Genomic DNA, 16,402 nt, shown 5'->3' with positions numbered 1-16,402 from the left:
AAAATGTAATATATATGTTTTTATAATATGTAGTATTTTTAGTCTATTTGTTTAGGTATTTATATGTCATATTTTTATTTAATCAACATCCTTATTATGGGTTTGTATATCCAATATAGTAATTAGAAAAGTTAGAATGTAGGTCAAAGTTGAGAATATGCCTATATTTACAGCCTTCATCATGCTTCCTTCACAGGCTCTTCATACAGGGTCGACTATTTCCTTTCTTTTAGTTGAGTTGTATTTTAATTGGGTAAAACATATGATTATTAGCCAAATTCTTGCATCGTATCTTTGGTGTAGCTTTGTAATAATTTAAAACTGCTATATTTCCACTGAGAGTGGCGGGAGTGGAAGGGAAATTTGTAAATCACCTAGGTAAATTATGAATTTAATGATAATAGGGTTGTGTTATTCTTAAACGACTAATTAATTAGTAAATGACCCATGTTTATGTTTGCAAAATGTTTTATTTATAATATCTTGAATAATATTTTTACGTCTTTGAAGTTTATTTGTCTTTACATAGCATTGTTTCCTTATTTCCGACAGCACCTAAAGGTCGCACGAGAGAAAGCCGAGTTTTGAAGCCCGCTACGCATGCGCGTTCGTGACTTCTCCGCTGGAGACATGGCGACGTCCCTGATTTGCGGCTGTTTGACGGCTAGCCTGAGATCTTCGGGGGCCAGAAACACTATCAGCTCTGCTTCGAAGGTAACTGCGTCACGAAACGGAAGGAAATCCCCTTGGCTTTAGTAGCATATGTCACATTCTGTGTTGCACCTTCGCCCGACAAATGCAACTTCCTAAATAGTTGAAGGGGTCAAATCTGACATTAGCACAACTCCATAGAGTTTCCGTTGTTTTGGCTAACATGCTAACTAGCGGGACTCTGGTGTTAGCATGACTAGCTGTCAATGTTAAAGCAACATGAGCGGTCCCACAAAGCAGGTCGCTTCACTCTCATTTTTCTGGTAGTTTGAATCGGCATAAGGAGGGGATTCTGATGCTAAAGTGGGGCGAGGAAGCTCGGTGACCCTCCCGGAACCAGCCGTTGTCCCACAGCTGGACTGGACCATTTCATTTGTCCCATTGAGTCCTTTGGGAAAGATCTGGGGGTAAATCCTCTCAGCCTCTGTTTGGACAGACAGCAGTTTTCACTGATACCTGAACACGTAGCGGCCTGAAAAAGCACAAGAGACCTTGAGATGGGCAAAATATGTTTATCCCATTTAAAAACTGGTTTTTAAATGGGATAGTCTGAACGTTTAACCTTTCCATTCGAGATGCACCAACCAGATCAGAATTTTATCATTTGTAAATGATGAAAAACATTAATAATTTTATTTTATTCTTCATAGTTATGCACTACTTTCTGCCGTGAATTTTGTGGTTGCTATGCGACAGTAGGTAAAATGGTTCAACCTTACTTTTGCAAGGCGCTTAATCAAAGCGGTTGTTTTTTTTGTTGTTTTTTTCAAGAGATTTTATAAACTCAGATTTATTGTAATGTACAGGAAATAAGAAAAGGTCAGCGGCTGTGCTAAAACTTGGAGGAACCTGGGGTTTTAGTAGTCTTGTGATTCACTTTAAATGCGTTTGCAATGCACTTTATTTTATCCCTATTATGTTCAGATGTATACAAGAATTTTGTAGTATGCAACTAGCGTATGTGCAGCTGTCAAAGTATAAAAGAGTCATCAGAATCAGCTGAAATGATTAGTGCTACTTCCTGTGTAATTTATACTGACAATTAATAAAACTAGCTTTATAATTATGAAGTTCACCACGGTGAGTTTGTGCTGTTATGCTTGGTTTGAGTATCAAAATAAGTCACAGAAGTGTTCTTAAATTAGAAACCGTTAATCATGCCAAACTCTGTTGGTCATATTATTAAAAGATGCCTTTTTAGTTATGTTTATCTAACATTCAGATTGTCCTAGAAGTCTTAAGAGAAGTCCTGCTGACTCAGACTGAGTAACTTTTTGTTTCACATCCTCAGCTGGGTTTCCAGTGTTGCTTTTTCAGTGTTGCTGGCAGCAAACACGTCTGATATGTTGCAACTAAGTCATGTACACACGTTTCTTTAAAAAGGAATATTGCTTTAACAAAACAAAATGTACACACTGGATTAGGTTTCAGAAAAGTTTTCATCCACTTGAATCCATACAAATCCGCCCATGAGCGTTGTTTTAAACATGCCAAACCCATAGGGGGCAGTGTAACATACAGCTAAACCCTATGTCAGCTAATCTGACTGCTTCAAAACAACCACAGTTTCCTGCTAGAAATTACAGTGTTTAAAATAATGTGTTAAAATATAAAGTTATTAAAATACAAGATGATGTAGATTGGGAATCATGAAAAAGAAAGTATGTGGATATATTGCTGTATTATTTGCTGCAAACTGCCCTAAATCTCTGTTTTCCCAGAGATTTTAAATCTTTTTTAAATTTAAAAAGATTTAAAATCTTTTTAAATCTCCACTTTTGTTGGGGTTTTTATAAATGGATTTTTTTGTGAGCAGAATGCAATACATAAAAACTCATAAAAGAAATCTGCTTTTCCAGATATCTGCCGACTTACAGACTAAAGGTAAAGATAATTGTATTTATATATCACATTTTCAGCAACAAGGTAATGCAAAGTGCTTTACAGGAATTAAAAGGAAATACAAACCCAAGGAAAAAGCAAAAAAGAGACAAAAATAATCTAATGTTGATCTAAAGTATGTAAACTAGGAGCTTGTGTTTAGGGTTGCTAAGTATCCTCTGGTCTATTTCCATTTCTGGGTTGGAAGAACAGGAGTCTGAAAAGTAGTCTTAACAATGTTGATCCAGAAGTTTCCTCTGGGCTTCTGGTCTCTGCTTCTAAATAGCAAGTACTCTACAGTTTCTGAAAAAATAAGCTAAAGAGTGACCAATTTAATTCATTTTCTGGGTGAAAAGTGAATACTCCACAGTTTCTAAATACTAGAAACTTCTATTCAGGATTGCTAGATAAGTTTAAGTAAGTATCCTCTGGTCCAATTCCTTTTCTGGGTTGCAATAATAGGAGTCTTTCAGTATAATCATCTAAATAGCAAGTACTCTACAGTTTCTAAAAAATAAACTAAAGTGTGTCTAATAAACTAGAGTATCTGGATTCCAAGTTTGTTCTAATTCCGTTTCTGAGTTAAAAGTGAGTACTTCACAGTTTCTAACGAAATAAAATGAACGCCTTTGTCTAGACCCAAGTCACCCATCAGTGGTTTAATAGAATCTTTTTTCCTGCTGTTACCTTTCAATTCATTTAAAATAGTTTAGCTGTTAAAACAATATATTGTTAGTTAATTTGATCAGGTACAGATTCTGGCCTCCATACATCAGTGGAGATTGTTTTCTACCCCAAAAACCAGAAGAAAATCACTGAATTTAAAGGCGCAGTTTATGTAAAATTGACCTTTTTTTAGCTTTATATACTAACTTAATTCCCTCATTAAGGACATACCTGGAGTGTTGCTTTGATTCTTTCATGCATGTTTGAGAAATCCTTCAAACTCCCATGGCAACCATTCAGATGTGCCAAACACCTGGGTGAACCTAGCTCCGCCTTCAAGGACGAAGCTTCTCCTCAGAGCTCAAAGCTCCAGTTTCCAAGTTTCTGCTTCACAGAGCAGCCCTCCCCTGCGACTCTCGCACTCAGCTCCTTCAGACTAGCCAGCAGCAATTAGCAAAGACCTGATGGAACGGCACATCTGGTGAGCTCATTATAGGAGCTACTTCACATCTGGTATAGATGTTGTTAAAGGGTTAATAGAGGAGCCATGTTGTGATGACTTCCTGAGGGCGGAGCTTCAGAAAGAGCAGGAATTTCTTAAAGCGACAAAGGCGTTAAATCAGGACGTCAAATTTTGCACAAACTGGATCTAATCATAAAATCCCTTTAATGATGGTGGTAACCCAGCTGGTTCATCTTATGTAGGATCTGAGACATGTCCTGTAGAGACATGAACAGTAAAATAACATGAAGACCCACATGTTTAGCTCTCATGACAATATTTGTCTGTACTCATTGGCAGTGGCGCAACTACACATTATTCAAGTGGATGCGAAAACCTAGATCGGCGCCCACCCACTCCCCCCAGGGTGGGACCGTCATGGTGAATGAGCAACGCTCACTAGCACCCCCCCTCCCCCCGAAGGGTAAAACTCACTGCATTTACCTCGTTATGTGCGCGAGTTGAAGGACCGTAAGGCGCGCTGAAGTGTATGGGAAGACATCATCGGCGCGCCGCCCCCTCCAGACGGGGTTTTGGTGCCCCCTCTGATGCATTGCCCCTATGCGTTGCATACCCTGCATACCCAGTTTTTGCGCCACTGCTCATTGGTTGGATGTTTGTGTCCTCAGGTCCTTGGCGGCTCCACGGGTCTGTTCGGTGGCCATGTGTCCCAGCTGCAGCCTCCCCACCTGCAGCAGCAGCAGAGGAACCTCTCCCTACACGAATACATGAGCATAAGCCTGCTGAAAGAAGCCGGCATCTCCGTACCGGCGGGAATGGTGGCCAGCTCCTCTGACGAGGCGTACGATGTGGCCAAGAAGATCGGTAAGAGAAAAACGACAACACAACAAAGATGTCAGGGTTGGAGGATTAGGAATGAACAGCATCCACTAAAGGTTTTGTTAATGATTTCTTAATTAACTGACTAACTCGATATATCCAAGCTGCAGGCAGAAAAAACTATTGACCTGTCCTCGTAAAAAAGGAGGACAATGATTTTGTTCTTCAGTTCCATGTGACTGATGTGTGAAGCAGCGGTTAATTATTCTCATGACGTTCTGGAAAGATGATCATCAGAGGATGAATGGGAGCAAATATTTGATGTCTGTTTCATACCGACATTTTATTATTAAAGTGCAAAAATTTGAGATGTGCCAAAAAAGTGGAAGCCCAGATTTCCAAGCTGTTTAAATCTCGTATTCATGACATAAAGATGAATTTTTTCTGAGGTTGTTTGCTGTCATCAACAATAAATGTATTCAAACAGGCAAGTTGTGACCAAAGGGCCAAATAGATTAAGATTTAGCTCCATCTTCTAAACCGTAGATCTTTTCTGGCATTATTCTTCAGTAGCTGAGTGTTTCTGTTGTTTTGTCCTCAGTCACACGTTTTGTTCTGACATCGTTTTTGGTGTTAGGTTCTAAGGACCTGGTGGTGAAAGCTCAGGTTCTGGCTGGAGGTAGAGGGAAGGGGACGTTTGAGGGCGGACTGAAGGGAGGAGTGAAGATCGTCTACTCGTAAGTACAGACACTGAACGCAGTTTGACGGTCCAGTCAAACTGGTGTCATCTTTGTCACTGCAGAGTGTCATTAATAACGTCAATGTGAATGTTGTGTAATAAAAGGAGACTAAAGCCTGGAATTGGTTACATTTTCTATAAATCTGTCTGAAATAAAAACGAATATTACCTTGTTTTATTTTCTACCAAGTCTGCAGGATAAAATACAAATAATATGGTTGTTGTTTTTGGACTGGTAAAATACCGAAAAGGTTTAGGGCTACCAAAAGAAATGTGACTAACCAAATTGACATTTTTTCCTCAATCTTTTCCCCCTTTTTTTTAAATCAGAGTTTTTCTTTCTCAAAAATCTGACTTTTTCTGATTAAGCCAAGAGGTTAAAGTTTGATTTTTTTTTTTTTTTCAGTGGCCTTAATCCTCTTCCACAGAGAAAAATACAACCTCTACATATGTAGATATAATCAGGAAAAAAAACAAAAACATTTTTTTGGACTTACTGAGGTTTATTTAAACAATCCGCATCATCGTCCTCTTTAAATTCTCCTCCTTTTGTTTCCTCTGCAGCCCAGAAGAGGCTCGGGAAATTTCCTCTCAGATGATTGGTCGAAAACTGTTCACCAAACAGACCGGGGAGGCGGGTCGGATCTGCAACCAGGTGTTTATCTGCGAGCGCAGGTACCCGCGCAGAGAGTACTACTTCGCCATCACCATGGAGAGGTCTTTTCAGGTACTGGGGTTAAATAAATCAGATTTTTTTTAATGCTTCCAGAAGCACCCGAACCGCTTCCTGTTGACTTTTGAAACTTTTTAAAAAAATGTTTTTATATATGTCACCTTTCTACAAATTCAGACATTAAATGAACCTGTACAAGGTTCTGCACTAGGTTTTGCTAACTAAGGCAGATTAACACCAGTAGGGGGCAGTGTTGTATTAAAAGTAAGCCTTGTTCATTACATGAGGATTCCCTGAAGAAGCGTTCCTGATTCACATCGGTTAAACTCAGCGGGGCAAAGTGTAAACATTCCAGATATTAAATCTTTAATTAACCAGACTTTAGATTATAAACTTGATCTAATCTGCGGCTCTGCCTGTCATTCAGCAGGGGAACATCCCTCCTGTTGAAGTGGGCAAGGCTTCACACACTTGTCTAACTCTGGGGGATCCTGAGAACTTCCTGTAGAATAATGGGTTTGTTATTATTATTGCTATATTTAGTCCTGGTTTCTTATTATTGCTTTTATCTGATGCAGAGGAAAACAGCAGGGATGTTTGTGTTTAGTTCAGGAGACGCCCAGAGAAAGTGGCATTTCAGCCAATTGTGTTATTGATGCAGCTGTTCTTAAATCGAACGCGGCTCATCACTGCGCCACGGAGTTTGAGTTCACAATCAGTCTGTTTCAGTGCTGAAGTGATTGGAGTATTGTGGTGTAACTGAATGCGCTCTAATGAATTGACAGGTCATTTGCTTTGAGGCTGCGTTAATAACGTGCTATTCTGTGATAAGAATGTTCCCCGTCGTTTCTTTGGGTCTTTGTTTACTGAACAATGTGACTGTTTGCTGGTTTGACTATTTTTATTTATTTATTTTTTACATTTACTCCTCAGAAAGGGCAAACAAATTGTCTGACTGGTGCTGAGCGCTGTTGTGATTTTGTGGTGAAGAGTCAGGCGAACGGAAAACCCAAATGATTTCAGTGAGCAGAAGAAAGTATCTCCTCACAGGCACAGAGTTTCTACACAACCTGAAAAAATAACAGAACTTGATTGATGTGTTTTCCAGCAGTCCATGTCCCATTTTTCTTCAGACTGTATCTGTCTGTGTCTCTCTGTCTTTTTCTTTAAAAAAAAAATGCAGGAATATGGACAAAATTCAACTGAACCAAAAAAGGAAATATTGGAGATTTAGAAAAAATTGTAATATGATAGCAAAAATGATTCATTCAAAGTAACACTAACTTTTTCCCGCTACAGCTGGAATCCTCAGTGTATTTTCTTTTTTTTTTATGTGAATGATCAACATGCTCACAAGTATGTGGAAGGAAAATGGAAAGAGGTTTCAACACTATTAAGGCACCTTCGTCTGTTAGTGGTCCAAACAAAGTCAGAATTTGAAAAAGCGACTACTTGTCGCTCGGCTCTGTAGAGAAATTTACTGATAAACCAGAGAGTGAGTTGGACTGAGACGTGAATCCTCTCTAAACTTTTGTCACGTGTACCGACACTAGAACCAATTGTCTCTCGTCTCCCAGGGTCCTGTGCTGATTGGCAGCTCGCAGGGGGGCGTGAACATCGAAGACGTGGCTGCAGAAAATCCAGACGCCATTGTGAAAGAGCCCATTGACATCGTAGAGGGCATTAAGAAGGAGCAGGCTGTCAAGGTACGACCAACAGCCACAAAGCCAGCTGGAGATGCTTCAGCTGAGACATCGAAGAGAAACAGGCGGCGGATTCTGAGGGGACGCTGTTATTGCCTACATCTAAAAAAGATACAGTCTGGATTCTTGAGCTTTTAAATAACCGGAAATAATCTCCTATCTTCAGTTTTCACATTAACTTCTGTTTCACCATGTTTTGATTCCTCAGTCACGTCCAGTTATTTTTTTCTTAAACGCCATGTCTGACCTCTGCTGGTGGAGCCTGGTATAACAGTCGTAATAAATGTATTTAATCAAACTTTTTCTTTTTTTAACATAAATAACTTTTAGTTAAAGCATTAAAGTCGAAGCCGTTTCACAGAACATGTCATGTGTCGGATGGCAAGCGAAAGGAAAAATGTCACCTGCTGGCTAAAAGCAGCTAACGCTAGCTTAACTAGCTGTTTTCACACTCGTCCTGAACAGACTTGGCTTTTCTTTTGTTTTGCGGGGGGGTTTTGCACAGGGGCCGGTGCCATGGGCTTCTGGCGAGGAACCCCTTATAACTGCTTACAGTTCTTGTGTTTTTATTTCTTTCTAATTTAAAAACGAACAAACAATTTTTGTGACCTGATCTGGGGGACCTGGGCACACATTATGTAATTCCAAATGTCACATCAAATGTATTTCAAATGAATATTTGTGTATAAAGGTGTATAAAATAACAAACTATGAATTCTTAGGCCTCATCTGAAACTCCTCTGAGCTTCACTGGACTTCAGTGTTTTAGTTCACCGTAATATTTAGCTGTCAGAACTTATAAGAAACACAAACCTTTAGTCAAATGACAAAAACTTCAATATACTCACAGTGGATCCAGTCAGTATCTAAGAGGTGAACATTAAACTGCCTTGTTAATAATGGTAAGAACAACAACAACAAAAAAATCAGATTTCCAGATCGATTTTATAAGATTCAGATTCATTTCTGGAACTTACCACTTTTAAATGTTGGTATATTAACTCTGATACTTCTGCTAATTAAGCTTTTAAACAAGCAGTGTTTAGCAACTAAAATTTGTTATGCAATCAGTTTTGTGAATAAGAACAAAACAGATAAATTGCTGAATTTTAAGTCGGTTTTTATAAACACAGACTGTTGCTGTTTTGATGAAGCGAGTTACATTTCTGGACCTAAAATGTCTCACCAGCAAATAATTATTTAGTCAACTGAAGGAAGGGCAAACTGCTCTGTAGTTTTGGCATGACATTTAAAGCTATTGACCTCCAGCAAGGTTTTTTTGTGGGATATTTTTCTTAGGAAAAGCTAACAGATTAGGAGTCTCTCATGAAACTTAATATTATTGGCGTAGAAGGGATAGAAAATGTTTGAATAATGCCAGTTTAAGTGAAAAACCTAGTGGACCGAGGACTGAACCCTGTGGAACCTCACGTTATATAAACATGGTGTTTGTTTGTACAACAACATTAGATTTAAATCATTTTAGAGCCTAAATAGAGTAGATAATTTACACAAGTCCTATAGCGGATAGAGGAAATTTATCATAACTGCTAGCGATTTTATGTAGACAACATTTAGTCTCCTCTTTTCTCTGCCAGCCGTGGCTAAAGATGGCAAATCAAGCCAGAAACCCAAAGTGACGATGTTATCTTCTGTAAATGTCAGCAGCTCGTACCTGCATGAGTGTGATGGTTTGTGACGATGCGCTCTGCGTTGCCACAGGTTGCTCAGAAGATGGGCTTCCCAGACGCTCTGGTGGACGAGGCGGCGGAGAACATGATCAAGCTCTACAATGTTTTCATCAAGTACGACGCCTCCATGTTGGAGATCAATCCCATGGTGGAGGACTCCTCTGGTGTCGGTATGAACACGCCTGCACTATCTGTCACACTTCCACAGTTAACCTTTGACAGGACCAGGACATGCATGAGAACCAGAAATTTGTTTTTAATGACTTTTGTGCTAGATTAAAGAAATGTATAATACTAATTATTGGGCAAATAAATGTAACAGATTTCTCTTCCTGAATCTTGAAACTTTGAGCAGTTCAGTTTGAATTGATGAGGGTCATGACGGTTTTCTCAGTTTTCACATTTGCTGCTCACGGATGAATCTTCTTGTATTATTAGTTCAATCATGAGCCAAGTGGAGCCTGGAGGCCCGCCAGGCTAATGGTACGCTCAGGGAAACCCTGGGTCATCATTTGGTGTTCCAGCCGGACACAATCTAAAAACATCTCGTTAAATAATCACATAAATGATTCATCAGAATCAAAATCGACCTCCTCCTACGGACATCTCAGCTCACACACTTGGATCCTGTTCTAAAGATGGTCTAAAGATGTTGTGCTTCACTTTTTTGACAATTTTACTGCATCAAAAAAGGAATTAATTTATTATTATTACGTTTAGTTTTATTGTCATTTACTTAGACAGCTTTACTACATATCGGTTGCTGCAGTCCAACAGTGTTATTCCAGATTTTGCTTGACTCAATTGGCAGACGATGCTTTATCCTAATTTGTCCATCATTATTATTGAGCTTTTTTTATGCCTATGATTATTGGCATAAACTCGGTTAAGGATGGATATGTTTCCATCGACATGCACATGTAGCCTTCAGTAAATGTCGCTGCTATTTTTGTCACAGCCTTACGGGAGCTAAGTTAATGGCCGTCCTGCAGAGAGAAATAAGTCAGTCAGTGAAAATGTTGAAATGATCAAAAGATCGATTTCTCTTTAAACTCTGCATGTATGCGCTCGCTCAGCGTGACGGATTAATGGCTCGTCCGGACGCCTGGTAAATACCGTAGTAAGAGGAGGGGAGCGCTGACCTTTGTGGGAAATGAAGAGGATCAGTTTAGGTGGCGACTGTCGAATAATTAGTGCTCAGAATAGCCTGATTTCAAAAGTCACCTTCAAAACCTGTTTAAGTGCTGTGTTAGAAAACAAATAAAAGTTTTTAGTATTTGACTCGCAGGTCAAAGCTGATCCAGAAAAGGTCAGTTTTGATCATTGGCCTGTTGACTGCTGCCTCTCTGGTCTTTCAACATTATTTGCCTAAAATCCCTTGGAGTATTTGTTTACGCTCACACAGCGGGCGAATGCATCCGACTTTCTCATGGCAGTTCTAACGACCCGATTCCGATGTTTTCATCGCTCCAAAGCTTTAAGTTCCTCAAAGAATCAAGTGCAATCAAACCGTTTTAAGTTCATTTTAAATAATGAAATTAAAGTTAAACTTCCTCTGGTCCTAACATGCTTGTTTGTGTGAACAGTGATGTGCATGGACGCAAAAATCAACTTTGACTCCAACGCGGCGTATCGCCAGAAGAAGGTGTTTGATATGAGGGACTGGAGCCAGGAGGACCCCCGGGACCAACAGGCTGCCACGGCTGACCTCAACTACATTGGTCTGGACGGGACCATCGGCTGTCTGGGTCAGTGTGCTTTAGTTTAACTTTAGTCTAGTTTAGTGTGTGTAAGGAGATTTGGACTTGTACTTTTTTATATCTCTCTGCTCAAGTGTTTCAAAGTAAACGTTCACAGAGTCAGTCTGACTTTGAGAACCAGAATAATCCGTTCATGATTCTGGTTTTTTGTGAAGTGATCGTATTTTTTCAAATGGTTATTTCTAATATGTAGAAGTCCTTAACTTGAGTGGTCAGTTTCCAATTTCTCTTTAACAATTACAGTAATATAAGATGAGCATTCAAATGGCTTTTTTTAGCCCTCTTGAGTTGAGCTATTATTGATTATTAATGTTAACAAGCAGGCATGATGTTGTGTTGAGGGGGGAAAGGTGCTGTAGAACATTTCACTAATATTTTAAAGCAAATATAAAATGATTACTAGTTAACAGAGACTGTTTTATTATCACTTGGTTTGTAGGGCTGCACCGATAAATTGGCCACTTGATAAATCGGCCCTGTTTTCCTTAATTTTGGAAGATCAGCAATAGAACGACTTCACAAATTTTTCAGAATAAAAAATTGCAATCAGTGCTCCCTGGTGATTAGCATTGCTAGCATTCTTAAAATATTTCTTCCTGTGTAGATCCTGACCTAATTTCTGAGATGTGGCTGCACAAGTTAAAGCTGAAAAGTATAAAAGAGAGAATTTGCAGTACACTGGACAGACTTCCTGTTATCTACTGGAAGTCTCAATCTCTCTCTCACTTGTTTACAAACTTAATATGCTGCAGGGATCTCTTGAAGTATCATAGAAATATAGCTTCCTATTTAAATAGCCTCCTGCATGTCTACGTCCTCTGACATAATGTTGAACATCTCACTGATACTGGGAAAATAGTGAAACGGCTTTTTTCTTTAATAACATCAACACTGAAGAGTGTTCAATGAAAGTAAGAGGAGCATATTCTGGTCCTAAATTATCTTTATAATGTCATCAAACCAATGGGCTCCATCATCTCCAGTTAACGGTGCTGGTCTGGCTATGGCCACCATGGACATCATCAAGCTCCACGGCGGCACACCAGCCAACTTCCTGGACGTAGGAGGCGGGGCCACGGCCCATCAGGTGAATGAGGCGTTCAAACTCATCACCTCAGACCAGAAGGTAAGAAATCAGCTCCATGTTTCAACCTGGACAAACGTTTTACTGACTACGATGCTCCAGGTTGTTATAATCTCCAAATATTGAACAGAAAAAAAATTAACATTTTTAAGGTCAAGAAAGTTTTGGAGAAATTGTTTAAATTTGTTTGGTACTTTATTTTCTTAACTTGTGTAGGCTAAATATTGTTCTGTTTAAAATTTCACATGTATCCCTCACTGTGTAACTCAGGTTCAGGCCATCCTGGTCAACATCTTTGGAGGCATCATGAGGTGTGATGTCATCGCCCAGGGCATCATCATGGCTGTGAGAGACCTGGATCTCAAAATCCCCATCGTAGTACGGTTACAAGGTGCGCCACGCTCACATAAAAGAGAAGCTAATGATGCTGAGCGGCACACAAAGAGGGAGACGGGTGGAGGGTTTCTGCAGCACAAAAACTTCCCTCTGATGATTCACATTTCCATAATCAGAGCTCAACAGGCGCAGCGAGGCGCCATCAGCAGTGACTGGGGGTCTCGAGTTTGATTGTTGTGGTGATGAGGGAGTGAAGATTTTCATTAGCTAATCTCATTATATTCCACATCTATTGTCATGAGCTTTTGAGATAAATAAGCAAATGGAGGCTTCCTAATTTGTCGTGTGTCTAGCCTGTCCTTGGAGATCGGGCAAGGAATTTACTCCTGGAGTACCCAGGTGACGAAGATGCCGACTTCCTCTGAAAGTTTTTTGAAAAATGGTAGAAATGAACTCGGTGTCTAGGATGGCTGCCTGCTAACTATATATGTTTGCTCTGCTGTGATGTCAGGATGGAAACTCTGGCTTTGGAGGAGAACATCTGAACTTTATATAAAATTGATTTATTCAGTGAAGGAAATATTTGTCAAGATATTTATCTATTTAACTTGTCCCTGTACTTTTCATAACTTCCCCCTGTCCCAGTGGAAAAGGTGAGCGACATGTTCAGTGACATGCTAGGCTAGTTAGCATCATTCCAGGGACTGTAAGAGGATTTCTCTGTCTGTTTACAAAAATAAGAAATGGAGAAAGCGCAAAGTCATCAGAATCAAAACCTAGAAAACTGCTGACAAACCTCTTTTTTCAGTTACAGCATTCCCACCAGAGAGTGTTGTTGTTGATGCTGAATTCACTGATCAGCTGACAGGTTTTTCAATCTGAAAACTGTCTGGCAACCAGATGATTTCTCACAGTTCTGTTTAGGGCAGCTTACTGAAGGCAGCATGTGTGTCGGTGCATCAGGTGACATCGGTTAACAGCTTCTCTGTAATTTATCTTCAGGAACGAGAGTAGACGACGCCAAAGCTCTGATCGCTTCCAGCCCTCTGAAAATCCTGGCCTGTGACGACCTGGACGAAGCTGCAAAGATGGTAAAAACACACTTACACACACTTAGCTCTGTCGTTTGTTTGACCCCGACGTTCCGGCTACAAACCAAGAGAGGAAACGCCGGCTACCTGAGGAAGGAGGGCGAGTTCTGAGGAGAAGTCAGACGGTGAAAGTGCAGGTGATGGAGGTGTTGATGGTCGGCAGTCGGATCTCACCTGGAAGTGTGGCTTTATATTTCCGCATGTTTCTCTTGGGTCATATAAAATTAGCAATTTTCTTCTGGAACTTCAATGGAGGTTCAATAAAATTCTTGTGCATGTGCAGAAACCTTTGAGTTTATTTTAGTAACATCTTCACTTTCTGCCTGATAAAGAACAAAAACAGTCAAAACTGTACAAGTTCACTGCAAAAACACAAAATCTTACCAAGTAATCTTGTTTTCAGTCATTTTTAAGTACAGATCCTAAAAGTACTAGTTTAACTGGCAGATTCTTTTTCACTTAAAACGGGTTATAAGTGAAATAATCTGCAGTGCATCTGGAATTTAAAAAAAAATTATATTCCAGAGTTATAGACTGAAAACCAGCTTATTTATCTTTCTGAAAAGTTATTTCTAAGTAAGTTAAAGTGTACTAAGATATTTGCAGTAGAAATTAGACCAAAGATCATTTAGACTTTGTGTTTTTCCAGTGTTCTTCATGGTGAGCTCTGATCGCCTCTGTTCTTCTGTTTGCAGGTTGTAAAACTTTCTGAAATCGTTTCCTTGGCAAAAGAAGCTCAAGTGGACATCACCTTCCAGCTGCCCATCTAAGGACCCCCCTCTTCTCCCTGTCGCCCCTCAGCGACCTCTGCCCCCCCCGCTCCCCCACCTCCACCCCACTCACCGTAGAACCGACGTCTCCAGATGCGTCCACCTTCATCTCAGTCGTCTCTCCTGATGGCAAGACTCTGAACGGCTCTCACTTCGAGCAAAACTACCTTCTACATGCTGTCTATTGTTTCCACATCTCAGTCAATCCCACGATGTTTTGTTGCACTTAGGATGATACGCACAAGCCGCTCCCAGCTTCAACCCCCCCCTCTACTCTCCACAGCTCTGAGAGAACAACACGCGATCCGTTGGTCTGTTTACTTCCTCACTTGCCTGAAAAACCTGGTTTAAAAAAGAAACAAAATAGCACAGAGGTTATCTTCCAGTTCACTGCCGATCATATTTAGCCGATAATCAGTTTCAGAGCAGACACCGAACAATCGTTTAGAGCATTCAGAGGTTTCTCATGGTCGCCATGGCTGCAGATGGCTCGATGAATTGTCTCACAATAAACTCTCGACACTTTCAGACTCTGGCTTCCTCATAGTTTGTCATCGCTTCATTCACAAATGAGAAGTCGGCACTTTGTTTTTTTTTTTTTTGGAAGCAAGTATTCTGGTGTTTTTTTTCAAACACAAGAGTTTCAAGTAAAATGTTAGAATTTCATGACCCAGTCAGTATTTTTTGGTCTCTGATACGATCCAAGTCATTGCAGACGAGTTTGTCCATCTTCATCTGGTACTTTGATAAAATTAGTAGCTTGTATATTTATGAAAATAACACCGTCGGGAAAGTCACTTTACTGTTGTCACAACCAAAAGGAGTTCAGCTTCATTGAACATCTATTCAAGCAGATATGTAGAGAAATATTCAGTTAAATCACAAGTTGGTGACGGTTTTTCCTGCAGTTCAGTTTGTTGAAATGCTAACACAGTTTATGCTATGTTTTATTTGCTGTTAAGTCATAAGATATTTCAATTTGGTTTTTCTTTAGTTCCGCAGACAAAATATGGAGAAATAGTTTGTAATTTTTTTTTTCCAAACTCGGATCTTTGAATGTTTTAAAGTTGAATGACTGGAGCTTTCTGAACAGAACAAACAGCATTTTATACATGAACGCTGGCAGTTCAGGTGGACAAGAAAACATCAGAACATCTCCGCTTGAAAGCAAATCGTACATATTCTGTTCAGTACTTTTGGTCCTTTTTGGACCTCACATCCCTTCCTGGTAAACTGTTTAACATTCTACTTCTATTGAACAGTGAAGAAGAGATATTAAATGTTATCCTTAATTGTGTCTTTAGCTCTTAACTTCTCATGTGTCTGTCACAGGAAAACCTTTCTACCATTTTTCTTTTTTATATATATATAGTGCAAAACTTAAAATTCATGGTCTTGTAGTGTTTGAAGCATTTTTTTCCTAATTGGCTGAGTTGGTGTTCAGGAAGTAGGAAGTAAAAGCTGATGATCCCGAGTTTCACATCTTTGTTTTTCCCTTTTTAAATCTCAAACCTCTTGTCGGCTCAAAACTGTTAGAGGAACCACTACTGTTCTTTTTTTTTTTTTTTTTTTTTCTTTTGGGTTACAAAAAATAGTTTGCTGATGGACTCTTCAGCTAACGGATTAGCTGAAGAGTCCATCTAATATTTGTTTATGTGAAATAAAACCTGCAGGAGCCGTCGCACAGCAACTGCTTCTCTTCCTTTCTGTATCTAAGGTCAGAGTCTTGCTCGTCTGCGCCCCCTTCAGATGAACTGTGGAACAACTGTAGTTGTTTTCCCTCCCTCCGTTTCTCCCCTCTGCTTCCCCCGCCTCAGCGTCATGAGCACGAGCAGACATTGTGAGTTGTACGTTATTTTATCTTGTAAATAACCAGACTGCTGTTCTCACTCTGTAACATATTTATGATCCTCTGAAAGGAGTTTGACAATGAAAAGAATAAATAGAGAACAACAGCAAGTTATTTTCCATCTCCAGTATTTTATTTTTGTTGTTGTTGTTTTCAATGGTTTGAA

General features: G+C 39.7%; 1 protein-coding gene across 1 annotated transcript; it reads left to right on the top strand.

Moving 5' to 3' along the window:
• Positions 1–559: 559 nt before the first annotated feature.
• Positions 560–16,350, top strand: sucla2 (succinate-CoA ligase ADP-forming subunit beta). The gene is made up of 11 exons (XM_081599616.1): positions 560–714; positions 4,390–4,585; positions 5,178–5,277; positions 5,844–6,006; positions 7,530–7,658; positions 9,378–9,516; positions 10,933–11,094; positions 12,090–12,232; positions 12,461–12,581; positions 13,529–13,617; positions 14,313–16,350. Exons 1-11 carry the CDS (start codon positions 601–603, stop codon positions 14,385–14,387), a joined length of 1,431 nt encoding a protein of 476 aa, XP_081455742.1. The 5' UTR covers positions 560–600; the 3' UTR covers positions 14,388–16,350.
• The last annotated feature ends 52 nt before the right edge of the window (positions 16,351–16,402 follow it).

Source organism: Poecilia reticulata, chromosome 2 (genome assembly GCF_904066995.2).
Source record: "Poecilia reticulata chromosome 2, P_reticulata-male-v2, whole genome shotgun sequence".
Lineage (NCBI taxonomy): Eukaryota > Metazoa > Chordata > Actinopteri > Cyprinodontiformes > Poeciliidae > Poecilia > Poecilia reticulata.
The sequence above is the reverse complement of the archived record's forward strand: the minus strand, read 5'-3'. Positions and strand labels throughout refer to the sequence as shown.

What these genes read in the sequence shown, in the direction of transcription:
- sucla2 (XM_081599616.1), top strand. Translation starts at nt 601, where the DNA reads ATGCGCGTTCGTGACTTCTCCGCTGGAGACATGGCGACGTCCCTGATT. An exon ending in CTATCAGCTCTGCTTCGAAG is followed by an intron (nt 715 to 4,389) that starts GTAACTGCGTCA and finishes TTGTGTCCTCAG; the next exon opens with GTCCTTGGCGGCTCCACGGG. An exon ending in CCATGGAGAGGTCTTTTCAG is followed by an intron (nt 6,007 to 7,529) that starts GTACTGGGGTTA and finishes CTCGTCTCCCAG; the next exon opens with GGTCCTGTGCTGATTGGCAG.